At 45.0% G+C, this 14,589-nt stretch overlaps 1 protein-coding gene across 4 annotated transcripts in view; it reads right to left on the bottom strand.

The window, feature by feature from the left end:
• MBTD1 (mbt domain containing 1) overlaps nt 1-14,589 on the bottom strand; it is a 527,258-nt gene that overhangs the window by 200,903 nt on the left and 311,766 nt on the right. For 2 of the 4 annotated variants that reach the window (XM_069200036.1, XM_069200037.1), the window contains exon 14: nt 4,337-4,571. The exons of the other annotated variants lie outside the window; for them this stretch is intronic. In XM_069200036.1, coding sequence (XP_069056137.1) covers nt 4,337-4,571 — 235 coding nt within the window. The remainder of the gene's footprint in view (nt 1-4,336; nt 4,572-14,589) is intronic. 4 annotated transcript variants of the gene reach the window in all.

Here is a 14,589-nt window from a genome sequence, read left to right as displayed (position 1 = left end):
TCAGATGACCTCGAATGCGAGGAAGAGGACTTGGGGCTCCGGGAGCAGTGCCGCGACCTCCTCCTACTGCAGGACTGTGACCTCCTAGGAGTCACGCCCACTGAAGACGGCTGTGGCTGTTGGGCCACAAGAAGCTTTAGAGATCTCTACCTCAAGGCCTTTGGAGACATGGCCCGACAGTCGGAGCACAAGGTGGAGTCATGATCCTTCCCAAGGCACCAAAGGCAAAGTCAGTGCGGGTCCATCACCGACATGGTGCGATGACATGCACCACACAGCTTGAACCCAGTCTTTCTCGTAGACATGACTTCAAACAATCAAAAAGGTGAAAAAGCCTTGACGTTCGTCGAAGAAAGGGTAGCTCTTATCCGGATCTGCGCTTAACCAGTGCAGAAGGAAAAGAACTGACGTACATGCACCAAGGTGGTGTCTATATAGACAACCGTGACGTCAGGTGGCTACATTGATGCTGACGACGCCACGTGGACCTGGACGACACATGCGACTGAACGACGCCACCTGACGGCGCGCGCATTGTACTGCTCAGCAGAAAAATTCCAGATTTGAAGCTGATCCCAAGGAATTCTAAGGTCAGGAATCTGTAGCTAGAATTCTCTATCAGATACTGTGATGTACCTCGATGTTCACATAATTTCTCTTGACGAAGGATCCAGAAAGAGATGTCCCATGCATGCTGTTAGAATTCAAGAACAAAAATTCTGTCAAGCGACAGAATCAAGGGAGTGAACTCCAGATTCATGTTGAAAGGCGTGGAAAAAAAGGCTGATGTCATCACACATAATGGTGGTTACATATGGCAGTGTTGGGATGAACACAATGAGGTGCTGCATGATTTCACCTACTAGCGTTCAAGAGAATTAGTGGGAACATTTTTCGGATACAGTGTGGTGTCTGGGGTATTCACAAGGTGAAGAATCTGTTTTATTGCTTTGTGACTATTCCCATTCCAACCATCAAGTCTTTTTTTCAACCACTCAGGCATGGGCTGGTAAGCAACACAGCCTCAAGCTGAAAACGAGAACATTATGTTCATCAAGGAGGATTTGAGTCCCCGGATCTCAAACTTGATCAGTTATGTGTGCAGGCACATCTTGTGTAGTATTGGTTACACCACATATAGAAGGTGAAACAGGCAATACAGCCTCTACACCTAACATGTCACAGATACGCATTGACGCTCCACGTTACTTGGTGACCATTCACACAACTGTGTGTACCACATGAGACCGAGATCAAATGAGAGCTAGGATGGGGTTAGAATTGACATTTTTAACAGATAAAACTTGTGGGGCTTGGGGAACCGGAGGGTTGTACACCACTAGACTAAAATTAAGGCTTTATATGCTGACCAGGGATGGGATGCAAAACACTACAAGGCTTTTCTCATTATTTTTCAAAAAAGGTATGTGGAAGCATGATGGGTATAGGTTTGCGTAAAGGTATGGCTTAATGAAAAAGATTTGAATACAGTTGTTAAAAAACAACAAGAATTGCTATATTTTCCGCCATTTGCATTGATCCACCATACAAGACTGCTTTTGAACCAAGAGAAGAAAGTAGCCACCCAAATGAAATCTATTAGCTTATTGAAACACATATCGGTTACACATAATGATGCAAGTTTTATTGTTCACAATGTCCTTACCAAAAGGGGGAACAATACACCTTTGGATAACTTTCTGTTCAACTACCTTAGTGTAGTGTGTAAAACTGAATCCTTATTACACCTCTATAATCCCCAAGCTTTAACTCTGAAGCTGCTAAAGCAATACAGCATTTAATAAGGCGCCTGCTGTTGAAACCAAAGCAATATTAACCTCCAATTATATGTTCCACCACCAGAATCAAATGGGGTGAGTTGTTACAAGACTGCTGAAGAGGAATGGAAATTCTGTTGCACGCAAATTGGTATGCTCTTGTCCAACACCTGACGCCACATCTTCCATTTTAAGTTTCTATATAATTTGATCATATCCTATGAGTATGAAGAGAAATGCGCTTAGGAAAGACTCAAAATGTACACCCATATTGCTTGCGGCTTCAAGCCTGGTCCTATTACCAAATTGAAGCATAATGGCGAGAAGTGTCAGCATCATGTTCTAAGATGATTGATTCTAAAGTTCCACAAGATCCTCGGGTTGCACTATTAGGCGGGTGAAAAGCATTTCCAGTTTGCTTAGAAACTTTACTGCCTTGGCACTATTTATGGTAAAAAAACAAGGGCTTGCCCGTAGAGTCGAGCACCAAGCTATATTTACCACAATCAGCAACTTGAATTTTACACGAAACTGTTGCTTTTTACAACCAGGCTAAAAGATATTTGACATCTGCTGTGCACCTACTTTCTTTCATAGGACACAAACTAACACCCCTTCACTTTGATCATGTGCTTCATTGTTGACCCTAGTGTAGGAAGTTGGCTTTCTCTATGGTACACTAAAAAGTACACTGTACAGTAAGTCCAGTGGTTCTCGAACTGGTTTACAGAGGCAAAAGTAGATAGTACTAACGATCTACTTAGTGGTGACCAACAGGTCACTCCAGGCAGCACTGGGGTGGCTGGGTGTAGAGGTGTAGTACAGCATCGGGTGCCCACTGTATTTTAATAGGGATTGGTCTCCATGGAAATATGCTGCAGGCTCTGGCTAGGAAGCCAGTTTAGTAAAACCAACCGGTAGGTAACAAACATGGTCTGCTCGAGGGCATAGGTGTACCTTTGGTCCTCTTCACCAAGGCCCAGGGGTGATGGATGCAGGGGTGTCATTTGACGTTGGGTTTCTATGTTCAGCAGCACTCGCAGCTGAGGGGTCCTGTGGTCTGAGGCTGCAGGTGTCGTCGTGGAGTACAGGAGGTCCCAATATCCCTATCTTCAATGAAGCCATCATGTAGCAGGGGAACTAGTAGTGATCAGTGTCTAGCACATGTATTTAAAACGGCTTCCCTGGTCATTTACTATGTCTCAGAATTGACAAAGACATAGCATGGACATATCTGCTGTGCAGATATGCCCTCACATTTAATATAGTGCACCCTGCCTTAGGGCTTTAAGGCCTTCTAGAGGGGTGACTTACATATACTGCATGCCGTATTAGGGGACATGGCACAGAAGCTGTGTGCCATGCTGTGTTTTCACTTTTGTCTGCACCAAGACACACACCCTGCAAAGGCAGCCTGTGATGTGCTTGGTGAGGGGTGCTTTAGGGTGGCACAATTCATGCTGCAGCCCTTAGGGACCTTCTTTAGTACCCTAGGTATCAAGGGTACGATTTACTTCTCAGATGGTGCTAAAGGTTTTGCTATTTGGGGAAATAACTGTGCAGTTTTGTAAAAGGGATCTGGCTCTGGGGGCCTGGTTAACAGGAACCCAGTGCACTTTCAGTCGAAATTACATGAGATACCAGGCAAAAGGTGTGTTGGGGGATGGAGCGGGGCTTAACCATGTCAAAAGAGGCACTTTCCTACACCTAGCAACATATGTTGTCTGTCAGCATAAAATCTATTAGGATATTACAAATCGGCTATTTATGACCTTGTTGTGGCCATGATGAACAAAAAAATGTTCAGTCTGTCAATGTGACGTATTAGTTGCCAGAAAGCAAAATATCTTTCTTGCAACCCGTACCATTGTGAATGCTACACTGTAAACTATGGGCCTGATTTAGGGTTCGGCAGACGGGTTACTCTGTCACAAACATGTCTGTGACTATGAGATTCTGAGAAGTTAAAATTCAATTAAAAAATCATTACAACCTAAGATTCCTTTCTGACAGGAAGATGCTAAATCATACAGCTGGGAGCCCATTTCACCCAAAATCCATCAGACCTATACAGGACCATTTATCAACATTTTTAAAATACTTACATAGAGACTTTCACATATGGTGATCTATTGATCAATCTCTTGGCTAGGTAGAAGCAACACTGCTAAAATAAATGTACTATCTAGAGTTCTCTCTATTTTTCGTGTCAACGTGGATTTTTGGAGGAAACTCAAACAATGAGCTTAGAATTCATATGGAAAGAGTTATGACAGATTTGCACAAAGAGTTGTGTGCCAACTAATGCTTGCTGTGAACTGTACTTTCAGATTTTGTGACATACTATACGGTAGCTCAGCTGAAGATAGATGATACAATGAACTCATATCTTAATATCTGTGTTGTCCTCATGCAAGAGAATTGCTTATAAGGGCAACTGATAGAATTTACATTTTTATAAAATGTCTTCATTTTCATTTATGGATTAGTGATTACAACATTAACAGGTATTCAATGTTTTGTGCTAGGACAGTGTTTGCCCATAAATATCAACTTGCCTTGTGGAGCAGGGGGTTGTAGCTGGTACCCGGTTAAATGACACCAGCCTACAGGATAAAGGTCAGGGGATTCACAGTCTACCCACTGATCATATTCATCTTCCCATCCATCAAAATGAATTCTTAGAAGGCGGTGGATGATGCGTGTAACTGTAGCAACACACACTAGTCTGGGTTCCATAAGATCAACAGCTTCCAGTTTCATTCCAACACGAAATCCATGATTTGGAACGTCCTATAATAAATCAAATAAATGTATAATAATGTAAAGAAACAGGCTTTCCCAGAAGAGAAACAAAATAGCAGTTTTAACCTGAAATTAGTTACGTTGCATTGTGCTTATATAACAGAATTTGACCTTTGCACTGCAGTAAGAGACGAGTGAACCTGTGTTATCAGAACACTACTTACAAACAAAAAGTGTTAATGGGTCAGATATATTTTCACTGGTATCTAAACAAGTCATTTAGCTTCAGTGATCATCTTTCTGGGGGATACTCTTAACAGCAGATGTAGAAGGATGGCTCAGTTTATGGAGAACACCTATGGTGTGGCACCCTATACTGAGTCCAGGCAACCCTTAGTGATAGTGATTAGGTATCCAGATAGCAAAAGCTCTTTAGGGGTAGCTGAGGCAAGCGGCTGAAGCTTATCCAGGAGGAATGTAAAGCACTTGCAATCCCACAGGAGTCAGACAGTAACTCACTCACAAGAAAGAACCACACATGTACTAAAAACAAAGGATTCTTAATTACAGCACTACTAGACTAGCATTGGTATGTCTTTCTTTGGAGATATCCACACACAATATATACACAAAATAATCAACAGAATTAGCATAAAATATACAGGGCCCTATGGGAGCGCCAAACCATATACTAAGAAATTGGAATGTGAAATAGTGAACCCAACCAATGTAAGTGTAGTAGTTAGCTAGGGCATGGGGGTAGATGAAAACGCCAGATATGAGTACAGAAAGTATCCCCAGCGACCAGGTGCAAGGTAGTTACCCACCCAGTCAGTCCAAAGGCTGACACAGGGAGTAGAGTTGGAATTCTTGAGATTCAGGACCCTTCCCAGTGGATCCCGAGGAAACCAGCAGTCAAGAGGAAGGTTGGAGAGTGCCCCTACTCCAGGATACCCAGAATAAAGGAGTACCTACACCAGGGACCTGGATGCAGAGGGGAGAAGGGACTCTCTCAGAAGTCTTGGATTATCGAGCTGCTGTTTTGACTCTTGGACCAGGCCGGTGGAACCCAGGAATGGATTCCGGACATGGAGGACCTGAAAAAGAAGGGGGCAGAGCTGCACCCTTGGAGGTCCCCAGTTGATGCAGGTGGTAATGCCAACCCTCCTAGAGGTGATGCGCCTGTAAGTCAGTGGAGGAAGAAGTCCAGCTGCGGGGTCCAGGAACTGCACAAGAGCCCAGAAGTCACCCAGAAGCTGTCCCTTGATGGTCGCTGGTTTGCAGGAGGGCCAGTGACCAGCCAGGTCACCAACACGCACTGGCAAATGTAAGCAGGAGCTGAAGAAGTATTTGCAAAGTTTTGGGGACCCGAAAGGTTCAGGAGGCTACTCTTGAAGGGGGAGTCAGGGCTGGCCCTCGGCATGCAAAACGGCCAGCAGAAGTCAATGGATTCCCCACTGAGTGACCTACAGGCGATGGACACAGGGAGTCACAAAGAGGCCTCAGAAGCACAACAGAACAGAAGTCCCACGTCGCAGGAGTTGCAGGATAGGGGCTGACCTTCAAGTTGCAGAGTACTGGGGCCTGGGGCTTCTTGCCGCCTGAAAATTTTCTGGAGGAAGTCAACAAGCCTTGGCAAGTGCAACAGTTGTGGTGCACAGTGGTTCCAGTCCAGTGGCAGGAGCAGGGCCCCCAAGGTCTTATAAGTTGGCCAGAAGACGCGCAGGACCCAGAGAAAGCCACAGACTCACCACCTGTGAAGCAGAGCCTTTTGTTGTTCGTGGAACATGAGACCCCACTAGCCGGTTGATGTGGTCTTGAGGTGCCTCCTTCAATTAAAGTGAGATTCCTTTGTGCTTCCAGGTGCAAACATAGTCCTTGTGATTATGAACAGCCTTGGATGTTACAGAATTCTTGCAGGATCTGGAGAAACAATGTTGCAATGGGAGCTTTTCCACCAGAAGCAGACATGTTTTGGTTCCAAAGCAGACCAGCAGCGGTTCCAGAGGCCAGGAGCAGAAGATGTCTTGCAGAGAGTTCATAGGAGGGTCTTGCTGTACGAATCTGAGGACCCACCCTCGGGGGAGCCTTTAAGTAACCCTAAAAGGAGGTTGGTCACTCTCTGAAGGGATCCGCCTATCAGAAAGGTTCAGGGATGTAATCTACCTGGCCTACCCAGTAAGATGCTCCCAGAGGCCCCTACCAATCTTGTTTCCAAGATGGCAGAATCAAGTGGCCACCCGGCAGAGCTCTGTCCACCTCCCTAGGGGAGGAGCTGGACAGGACGGTGGTCACTTCCCTGCCCTGTCATTTGTGCAGTTTCGCGCCAGAGTGGGAACCAGGGGTTCCTAAACTGGCACAAAACAGATTATGCAAGGAGGGCACCAAATTTGCCCTTCAAAGCAGTCTGGTGGTACACAGAGGCCAACCCACCCCAGCCCTTAGTCACTTAATACAAAGGGGGAGGTAGTCACACCTTTCCCTTGCAGGAAATCATTTTTTTTGCCTCTCCGGCCTGAGCCAGGCTCACCAGCAGGAGGGCAGAACAGTGTCTGGGGTCAGCAGCAGCGTGGGCTGGCAGCTAGACCCCGTAAGGCTGCACAGGCAGAACTGGGGGATCCTCTAAGGAACCTCCAGAGTACATGGTATCATGGAACTAGCATTGCAATTGGGGTAGTTGCATGATTCAAACATGTGCGATACCAAACATGCCTAGGTTTGGAGACGCCATTATGTAGTTCGACCACTCGTGTTGACCAGTGTCCACTACGTACATTAAGATGGCCTCCCTGCACTTACAAAGCCCAAGGAAAAGAGTTTGGGGTTTGTAGGGGTACCCTGCTCTTGCAAGGGTACCCTCACACTTAGGGACATGTACCCTGCCCTTGGACCGAAGGGCCTACCAGAGGGGTGACTTACAGTGTCTAAGTGCAGTGACCAGGATATAAGGCAAGCCTTTTATCTGTGGTGAAAGGGTGCTTGCACCATTCTGTGCAGGCTGCAATAGAAGGCCTGCAGACACAGTTTGCATGGTCCCATGGGTGGCACAGTACATGTTGAAGCCCATGGGGGACCTCTGATGTACCAATGCCCTGGGTAGCTAAGTACCATGTACTAGGGACTTAGATAGGTGTACCAGTATGCCAATTGCGGCTGTAAAAAGTTTACCAGCAACCAAAATTAGGGGACAGAGCACTGGGCTGGGTCCCTGACCCCAGACAAAAAAAGTGGGGGGAGAGGGGTACTACAACCAGAACCCAGCTTACTACAGCAGATTCCTCTGCATGTCAATACCCCCACATGCCAGACTCGATCTACAGACTTTTCAGAACACTTCTCCTGCATGCTGGTTGTGTGGCTTCGCAATAGCTAAACTGTGTTCCACATGTGACTCTAGAGCCTCATATAATCCCACCCCTGTGTTTTGACATCAGTTTCTTTCCTAACTGTCCTCGCCATCAGACACGGAGCTTAACAAGTGATCAGACATCACAGTGTGCAGATTCCTAGTTTGATACCTCTTTAGATCGAAAAGAGATTATTTTACAGAACAGGGTGATGACAAGTCAGTGAGGAATATGTAGTTAGATAGATTGTTCCATCAGAATGAGCATTACTGAAGGTAAGTAACTTGTTCTTCTGATCGATACTTCTAACTGTAAATTCCTCACCTTGTGGGCAGATACAAAAGCTGTACTTCTCAAGGTAGCAGATCTGTGGTATGACAGAACACAAAACCTCCTGTAGTACCAAAGGGCGAAATGCCTATCCCACTGAACCTGGCTATCAAGGCAGTAGTGCTTCATGAATGTAAGTAGTGACACCCTTGCAACAGCCATACAAATGCCCAGAACAGGCTCCCCGCTTGCTAACAAAGTGACAGCAGCTTTGGCTCTAAACGAATGAGCCCTCAGCCCCTCTAGAGGCTGCATCTTGGCCATTGGATAGCAGATTAATGCAAAGGTCTAACCTCTGGTATGGCTTTTTTTCTGCAATGCATTACGTTTGATGGCCTGAAAAAACCCCACAAAGAGCTGACCATCCACCTTATGTCCCTTGACATGATCCATGTAAAAGCTCAAGGCTCTTTGAGCACAGAATGACAGAAAAATTACTGATTGTTTGACATGAAAGAGTGTCAAACCTTGGACAGAAATGCCACCCTATTCAACTATAGTTTAGCCTGGATAGGAGGTGTATAGCAGTTAAGTAGACAGAGCTTGCAGCTTACTTATTTGAAGAGCTGAAGTTATTGCAAGGAGAAACACAGTCTTGCAAGTTAGAAAGCAAAGGACAGCTGTGCACTGGCTTGAATTAAGTGTACATCAGAAAAGTAAGAACTAATTTAAGATCCCTTTGTGGCATGACAAATAGCTTAGGATGAAACATATGTAACAAACCTTTCAGGAAAATTGGTGACTTTAACAAGGACAGTTGGTCTGGTAAACATAAAAATAAAAATATTAAAGTGCTCATAAATAACCTTTAATAGTACCGACAGCAAGTCTTTGCTCGGCTAAAGACAGCACAAAAAGGCACACATTCTGCAAATGTGCTTAAAATGATTTTGTACAGCGAGAACCAGACCACACAATAAATCTATCTCAGTGCCCCGCTTAAACAGATTTTATGGGCGGACGCGTATCTGACAGAATGAAATCCATGCCTTTGGGAGGTAGGTCTAATGCAGTCTATTACTATTACTCAAACTCCACATATAGGGGTGTAGATTGTGCAGGCCAAGGGGCAAGACCCTGCCCTGATGATGATGCTGCAACAGAAGATCCTTCAAACGGACAGCTTGAGCGGAGAACAGAAGCTCATACCCAGAAGTTCAGGGTAGCATACTTTTCTGGCTCTATCCAAAGCCACTAAAATGACTTGGGCGCAGTCGTTCCAGATCTTCAGAACTCAAGGCAAGAGAGGCGGAGGAAGAAAAGCTTACAGGAGACCCAAAATTCACTATATGCGGAAAGTGCCTCCAAGAGAGCCTTCTTGGAAACTCCTGTGTGCATAAGTGTGGGCAATGTGTTCTCGTGGTGGAGAAGAGATCGAGCCAGGGCCCTACCCATTGCTTGAAGATGCCCTATTTCACCTCAGGGCATAACAGCCACTCATGATCCACTATCACTCGTTGAGGTCATTCACCCTGGTGATTAGGTATCCTGCATAGTGGTTTACAACCACCAGTCAGGGAGATGCCCTAACTTTTCAGCCAGGTTGATATGCACAGAGCCTCTTGGAACAGGCCTGCACCCCAAGCTGCCCCGATTGCTGTAGTATTGTGTAGCGTTGGTGCTGTCTGATGTCCTGAACAAGCCTTCCTTTGATGACTGGCAGGAAGGTCTTCAGTCCTAAGCGAATGGCCAGCAACTCCAACAATCTGATGTGGAGCCGAGTCTCCACTGAAGACCAGAGTCCTCTGTCTGCCAACTCCCCCAGATGATCTCCCCAATCCAATCCAGCAGCAACGCAACTGGAATCACCATCAGCTCTGGTTGGAGTAGAGAGAGGGGCCTGCCATTAGTCCAATTGTGGGCGAGCATCCACCACTGCAGATCTTTTCCAGTCTCCTCTGACACTTTGATTGAATTTGACATGTTCCCTTGGTGCTGAGCCCAGTGAGACTTGAGATCTCATTGCAGAGCCAGTATTTGCCATCTGATGTTGTCAACAAGCAGGATGCAGGCAGCTAAGAGACCCGAAAGTCACATAGCCTCTTTCATTGAAACCCAGGACTGAGGCTAAAACATCGAAATCATAGCCTGAATGTCCTATACTTGTTGGGAGGGAAGGCTGAAGGCAGACCATATCCAGGATGGTTCAGATGAAACAGAGCCTCTGCAAAGGAGTCAGGTATGACTTTGGCACTTTGATTGAGATCCTCAAAGATGTTATGCGGCTCGCAGTCATCTACAGGTGATCAATGACTGGCTGTGGTTAGCCCACCTTCAGCTGCCAGTCGTCAATGTAGAGCAGACTAGTATACCCAACCTCTGAACATGTGATGCGGACCACCACCATCCCTTTCATGAATACCTGAATGGCATCTGTGAGGTAGAAGGGGGAAAAAAATGGAAATTCTCCTGATCCACGCTGAATCGCAGGTAACGCCTGCGGGCCTGAAGGACAGGAATATGAAAAACAAGTGCCCTGCAGGTACATTTCTACTATCCAGTCTCCTGGATCCTAGGCAGACAGAAACTGGATCAGCTTGAGCATCTTTAATTTGTCCTTCTTGAGAAATAAGCTGAGGGGGAGAAGATCTAAAATAGGTAAAATGCCTCCACCCTTCTTTGGCACCAGGAAATAATGTGAGTAAGATATAGTCACTACTTCTGATGCCGGAACCCACTCTGCGGTTCCTTCAGCTAAGAGAGGCTGGAGTTTCTGCCACAAAAAGGACAAATGGTCTTCGGAGATCCACTCTGGTGTGTGTGTGGAATATGCAGCAGGTCGGACAGGTTTGGTAGAATGTACCCTTGCTGGACTATTTGAAGCACCCATCTGGCGAACCCAATTGTCTGATAAGATGCCCTGCCAGCTTTGGCAGTAATAACCTATTCTGCCTCCAAAAGTGTGTCAATATGCAAACAAAGGCAAACTAAAGCAGCTTTGAAGCTAAAGCCAGACCGAAGAGAGGAACTGGGCAGTACTTGGTCCCTCATTGCTGGGACGTTCTCATATGGTAAATCAACTTTGGCTTCGAAAGGACTGGGAGGTTTGCTGCTGGGGCAGTGTGCCTTGGCAATGTCTTTGAGCCAAAGCCCTTCAGAAACATTAAAAAGGGTAAAATTATTGTGGATACAGCTGCACGAGGGCTGAAAAGCCTTCTTTCTTCTGATGTCCTTGAAGCGTTCCAGTGCCAAGTTTGCTTTATCTATGAAGAGATGGGTGCAATCAAATAGCACATTTATTATTGATGCTCAGACCTGCCTGTTCAAGCTACAGAGTTTCTGTGAGCATATTAGCCTTTATCTCAATGGATGGTAGCTGTAGGTCAAAAACTTTGGCTGCATGCCGGAAAAGGAGGCTCATTCTTCCACTGAGGGACCATGCGGGAAAATCAACCTAGTGTCAGGGGAGCTGCCTAATCCACTGGCTTCCTGTAAATCCTTCTATAGGTTGTTGTGATCATAAAATTTTCATAATATCCAATGTTATCTGCTAAAGTAGGTTAACTTTGACCCAGCCCCCCAACCAAGTTTTAAAGGAATTTTTATGACATCAGCAGGGGCAGCAACCTGTATGAATCGGAGTGAGGTTGGAGCAATTGTGTCGGGGCTAGTACATGACAAGACTTCGGTCGAGGGGAGGTTGGATTAAATTCTGAGTCAGATAGAACAATCTACTCTTATTATGGCATCGACTTTGCAGGTAGCAGTGTGGGTTGTGGTGCTGGGTTCAAAGTCAGGGTGGGCCCCACAGACTGGTCAGGAGGCACAAACATTGAGGACTGCAGTTCGTAAAGCTACTGGAGGCATCCTTGTATAGTTGGGGAATCGAAGGCTCACTAGAGGAAGCCAGAAGGGTGCCACGAATCAACAACATTATCTATGTTGCGATGTTGCAGAGAGGCCTAGGAATTGGGGATACATCATGATGAGTTGAGGAATTGGTTCCTCAGTAGGAGATAGGGAGCCACCTTGATGTTGCTGCTACTTCTTAGGTTGAGAGTTGCGGGGTGGAGGAACATCCTGCTTAGTTTCCTTATGTTTCTTTTTTGGACTTGGACTCATCTGATTATTTCGAATTTGAGGATGATCGTTCATGGTAATGGCCTCAGGAGCAAATTCGCACCTTCTAACTTCAACATTGGGCGAGGCACATGCACACCTTCGTTCAATGTTGCAGTGTTTGGCTTTGTTGTCCAGGACCACTCAGGAATTCATCCGGGCAGTGCCCTCATGAGGATGGGAGTCATGCAACGACGCTACACACCAGAGGCAGACTAGATGAAGATCCATCACAGACATTAGTCCCCACGAGATTTCAACCCTGTGGAAAGATTTACGAAAACATCTGTCAAAAGACGAGTTAAAAGATGAGAGCAAGCCCTAGATCAGTGGCCTAAGGCGCACAAAAAAGGAACTGATGTCAGCACGCCCGAGTGGTGATCATATGTGGTTCCAGTCACTTCCAGGGCGGAGTGAAGCTGGAGCGAATGGCACAAAGGTACGCAATAGCACCAGATAGAAAGTCTCTAAAAAAAATCTCCAAATACCGTCTTGCACCTAGAGCTATTCACAAGGTGAGGAATCTGCGGTTACAAGCATCCATCAGGTGTGGTGGGGGGGGGGGGGGGGGGGGTGGTGTGTGTGTGTGTGTGTGTGTGTGTGTGTGTGTGTGTGTATATATATATTATATATATCAGTGTACATCACAGGCTATGCATATCTTCTCTGACATCTAGTGTTGGGCTCGGAGTGTTACAAGTTGTTTTTCTTCAAAGAAGGCTTTTCAGAGTCACGGGATTGAGAGACTCCTCCTCTCGGTTCCATTGCGCATGGGCATCAATCCATTGTTAGATTGTTTTCCCACAGAGGGTGAAGGAAGGAGTGATTGAGTATAGAAATACAGAGAGATGTCCATGCAAATGTAAATGTATCTACATATGTACAAATGTTAAAAAATTAAACAACTACAGGCTTCCGAGGAGGAGGCAGGGAGCATGTGAATCTGCAGCACTACATGCCACAAACAGATGTACAGATGTACACTGGGTAAATGCCATTTTCCGTTAGATGGCATGTGTAGACTACAGAGCAGTTAGTCCTCCCAAAAAGCGGTGGCTAGCCTGTAGGACTTTAAGTTGTTTAGAATAACATTTTTAAGACAGCTTGGCCTACAGTGGCTTGTTGCTGTGAGAACACATCAACACAGTTGTGTTTTGTATATGTATGAGGGGTTGTCCTAAAACAAAAAAAAACAAAAATAAAAGACATTTATACACCTTTTTGTCTTGTAGAATGTGCCTTAGGAGTGATCAAAAGTTGTCTCTTTGCTTTGATATAACATGTTTGTTTACATCTAACAATCCATCATGCTAAACCTTGTTTTGATATAGGATTGCCTGTATGTGGTTGTTGGAAAGCAACAAAAAGTTGCTTTGTTTTCCTAAAATCTTTAGTTCTGTCTATGTAGTAAATAAGAGCTCTTTTGAGATCTAGGGTATGAACAGCTCTTTCTGCCACCAAATCTGGCTGTGGAAAGAAGACTGCCAATCCTACTGTTTGATTGATGTGAAAAGGAGATACTACTTTTGGTAGAAATTTTGGATTTGTTCTTGTTCTTATGTTTGTGCACTTGGAAAAAAAAAAGGTTCTTCAAGAGTGAATGCTTATATTTCACTAACTCTTCTAAAATAAGTAATAGCTACAAGGAAGGCGACCTTCCATGTTAAAAACTGAATTTGGCAAGAGTGCATGAGTTCAAAAGGTGGCCCCATGAGTCTAGTAAGTACAATATTTAAATTCCATCATGGAACAGGTGGTGTTCAGGGTGGAATGATGCATTTTAATCCTTCCATGAAGGCTTTGATAACAGGAACTCTGAATAGAAAAGTATGTTGAATAGTTTGTAAGTATGCAGATATTGCAGTAAGGTGTATCTTGATGGATGAAAAAGTCAAATCTGATTTCTGTAAATGAAGTAAATAGCATACAATATCTTGTATAGATGCTGTAAGTGGAGCTATGGTTTTAGATTGACAATAGTAGACACGTTTTTTCCACTTGTTTGCGCAGCACTGTCCAGTAGTAGGTTTTTGTGCTTGTTTAATTACTTCCATACACTCTGATGGAAGAGTTAAATAACCAAATTCTATGACTTCAGGAGCCAAATCGCTAGATTGGGAGCATTGAGGTTTGGATGCCTGATTTGACCTTTGTTTTGTGTTAACAAATCTGGTCTGTTTGTGTAGTAAAAATAGATGTTTTTGACAAATGACTCTGTGTTGCACCACTGTGCATATTAGTTATTCAGTGTTCACCAGTTGCAGATTAAATTTTGTATGCAGTTTAGCTGCCTATTGGCTTTATCGTGGCATTACACATTGCAGTTGAGC

This window comes from Pleurodeles waltl, chromosome 7, assembly GCF_031143425.1.
Source record: "Pleurodeles waltl isolate 20211129_DDA chromosome 7, aPleWal1.hap1.20221129, whole genome shotgun sequence".
NCBI classification, from domain to species: Eukaryota; Metazoa; Chordata; class Amphibia; order Caudata; family Salamandridae; genus Pleurodeles; species Pleurodeles waltl.
The sequence above is the reverse complement of the archived record's forward strand: the minus strand, read 5'-3'. Positions and strand labels throughout refer to the sequence as shown.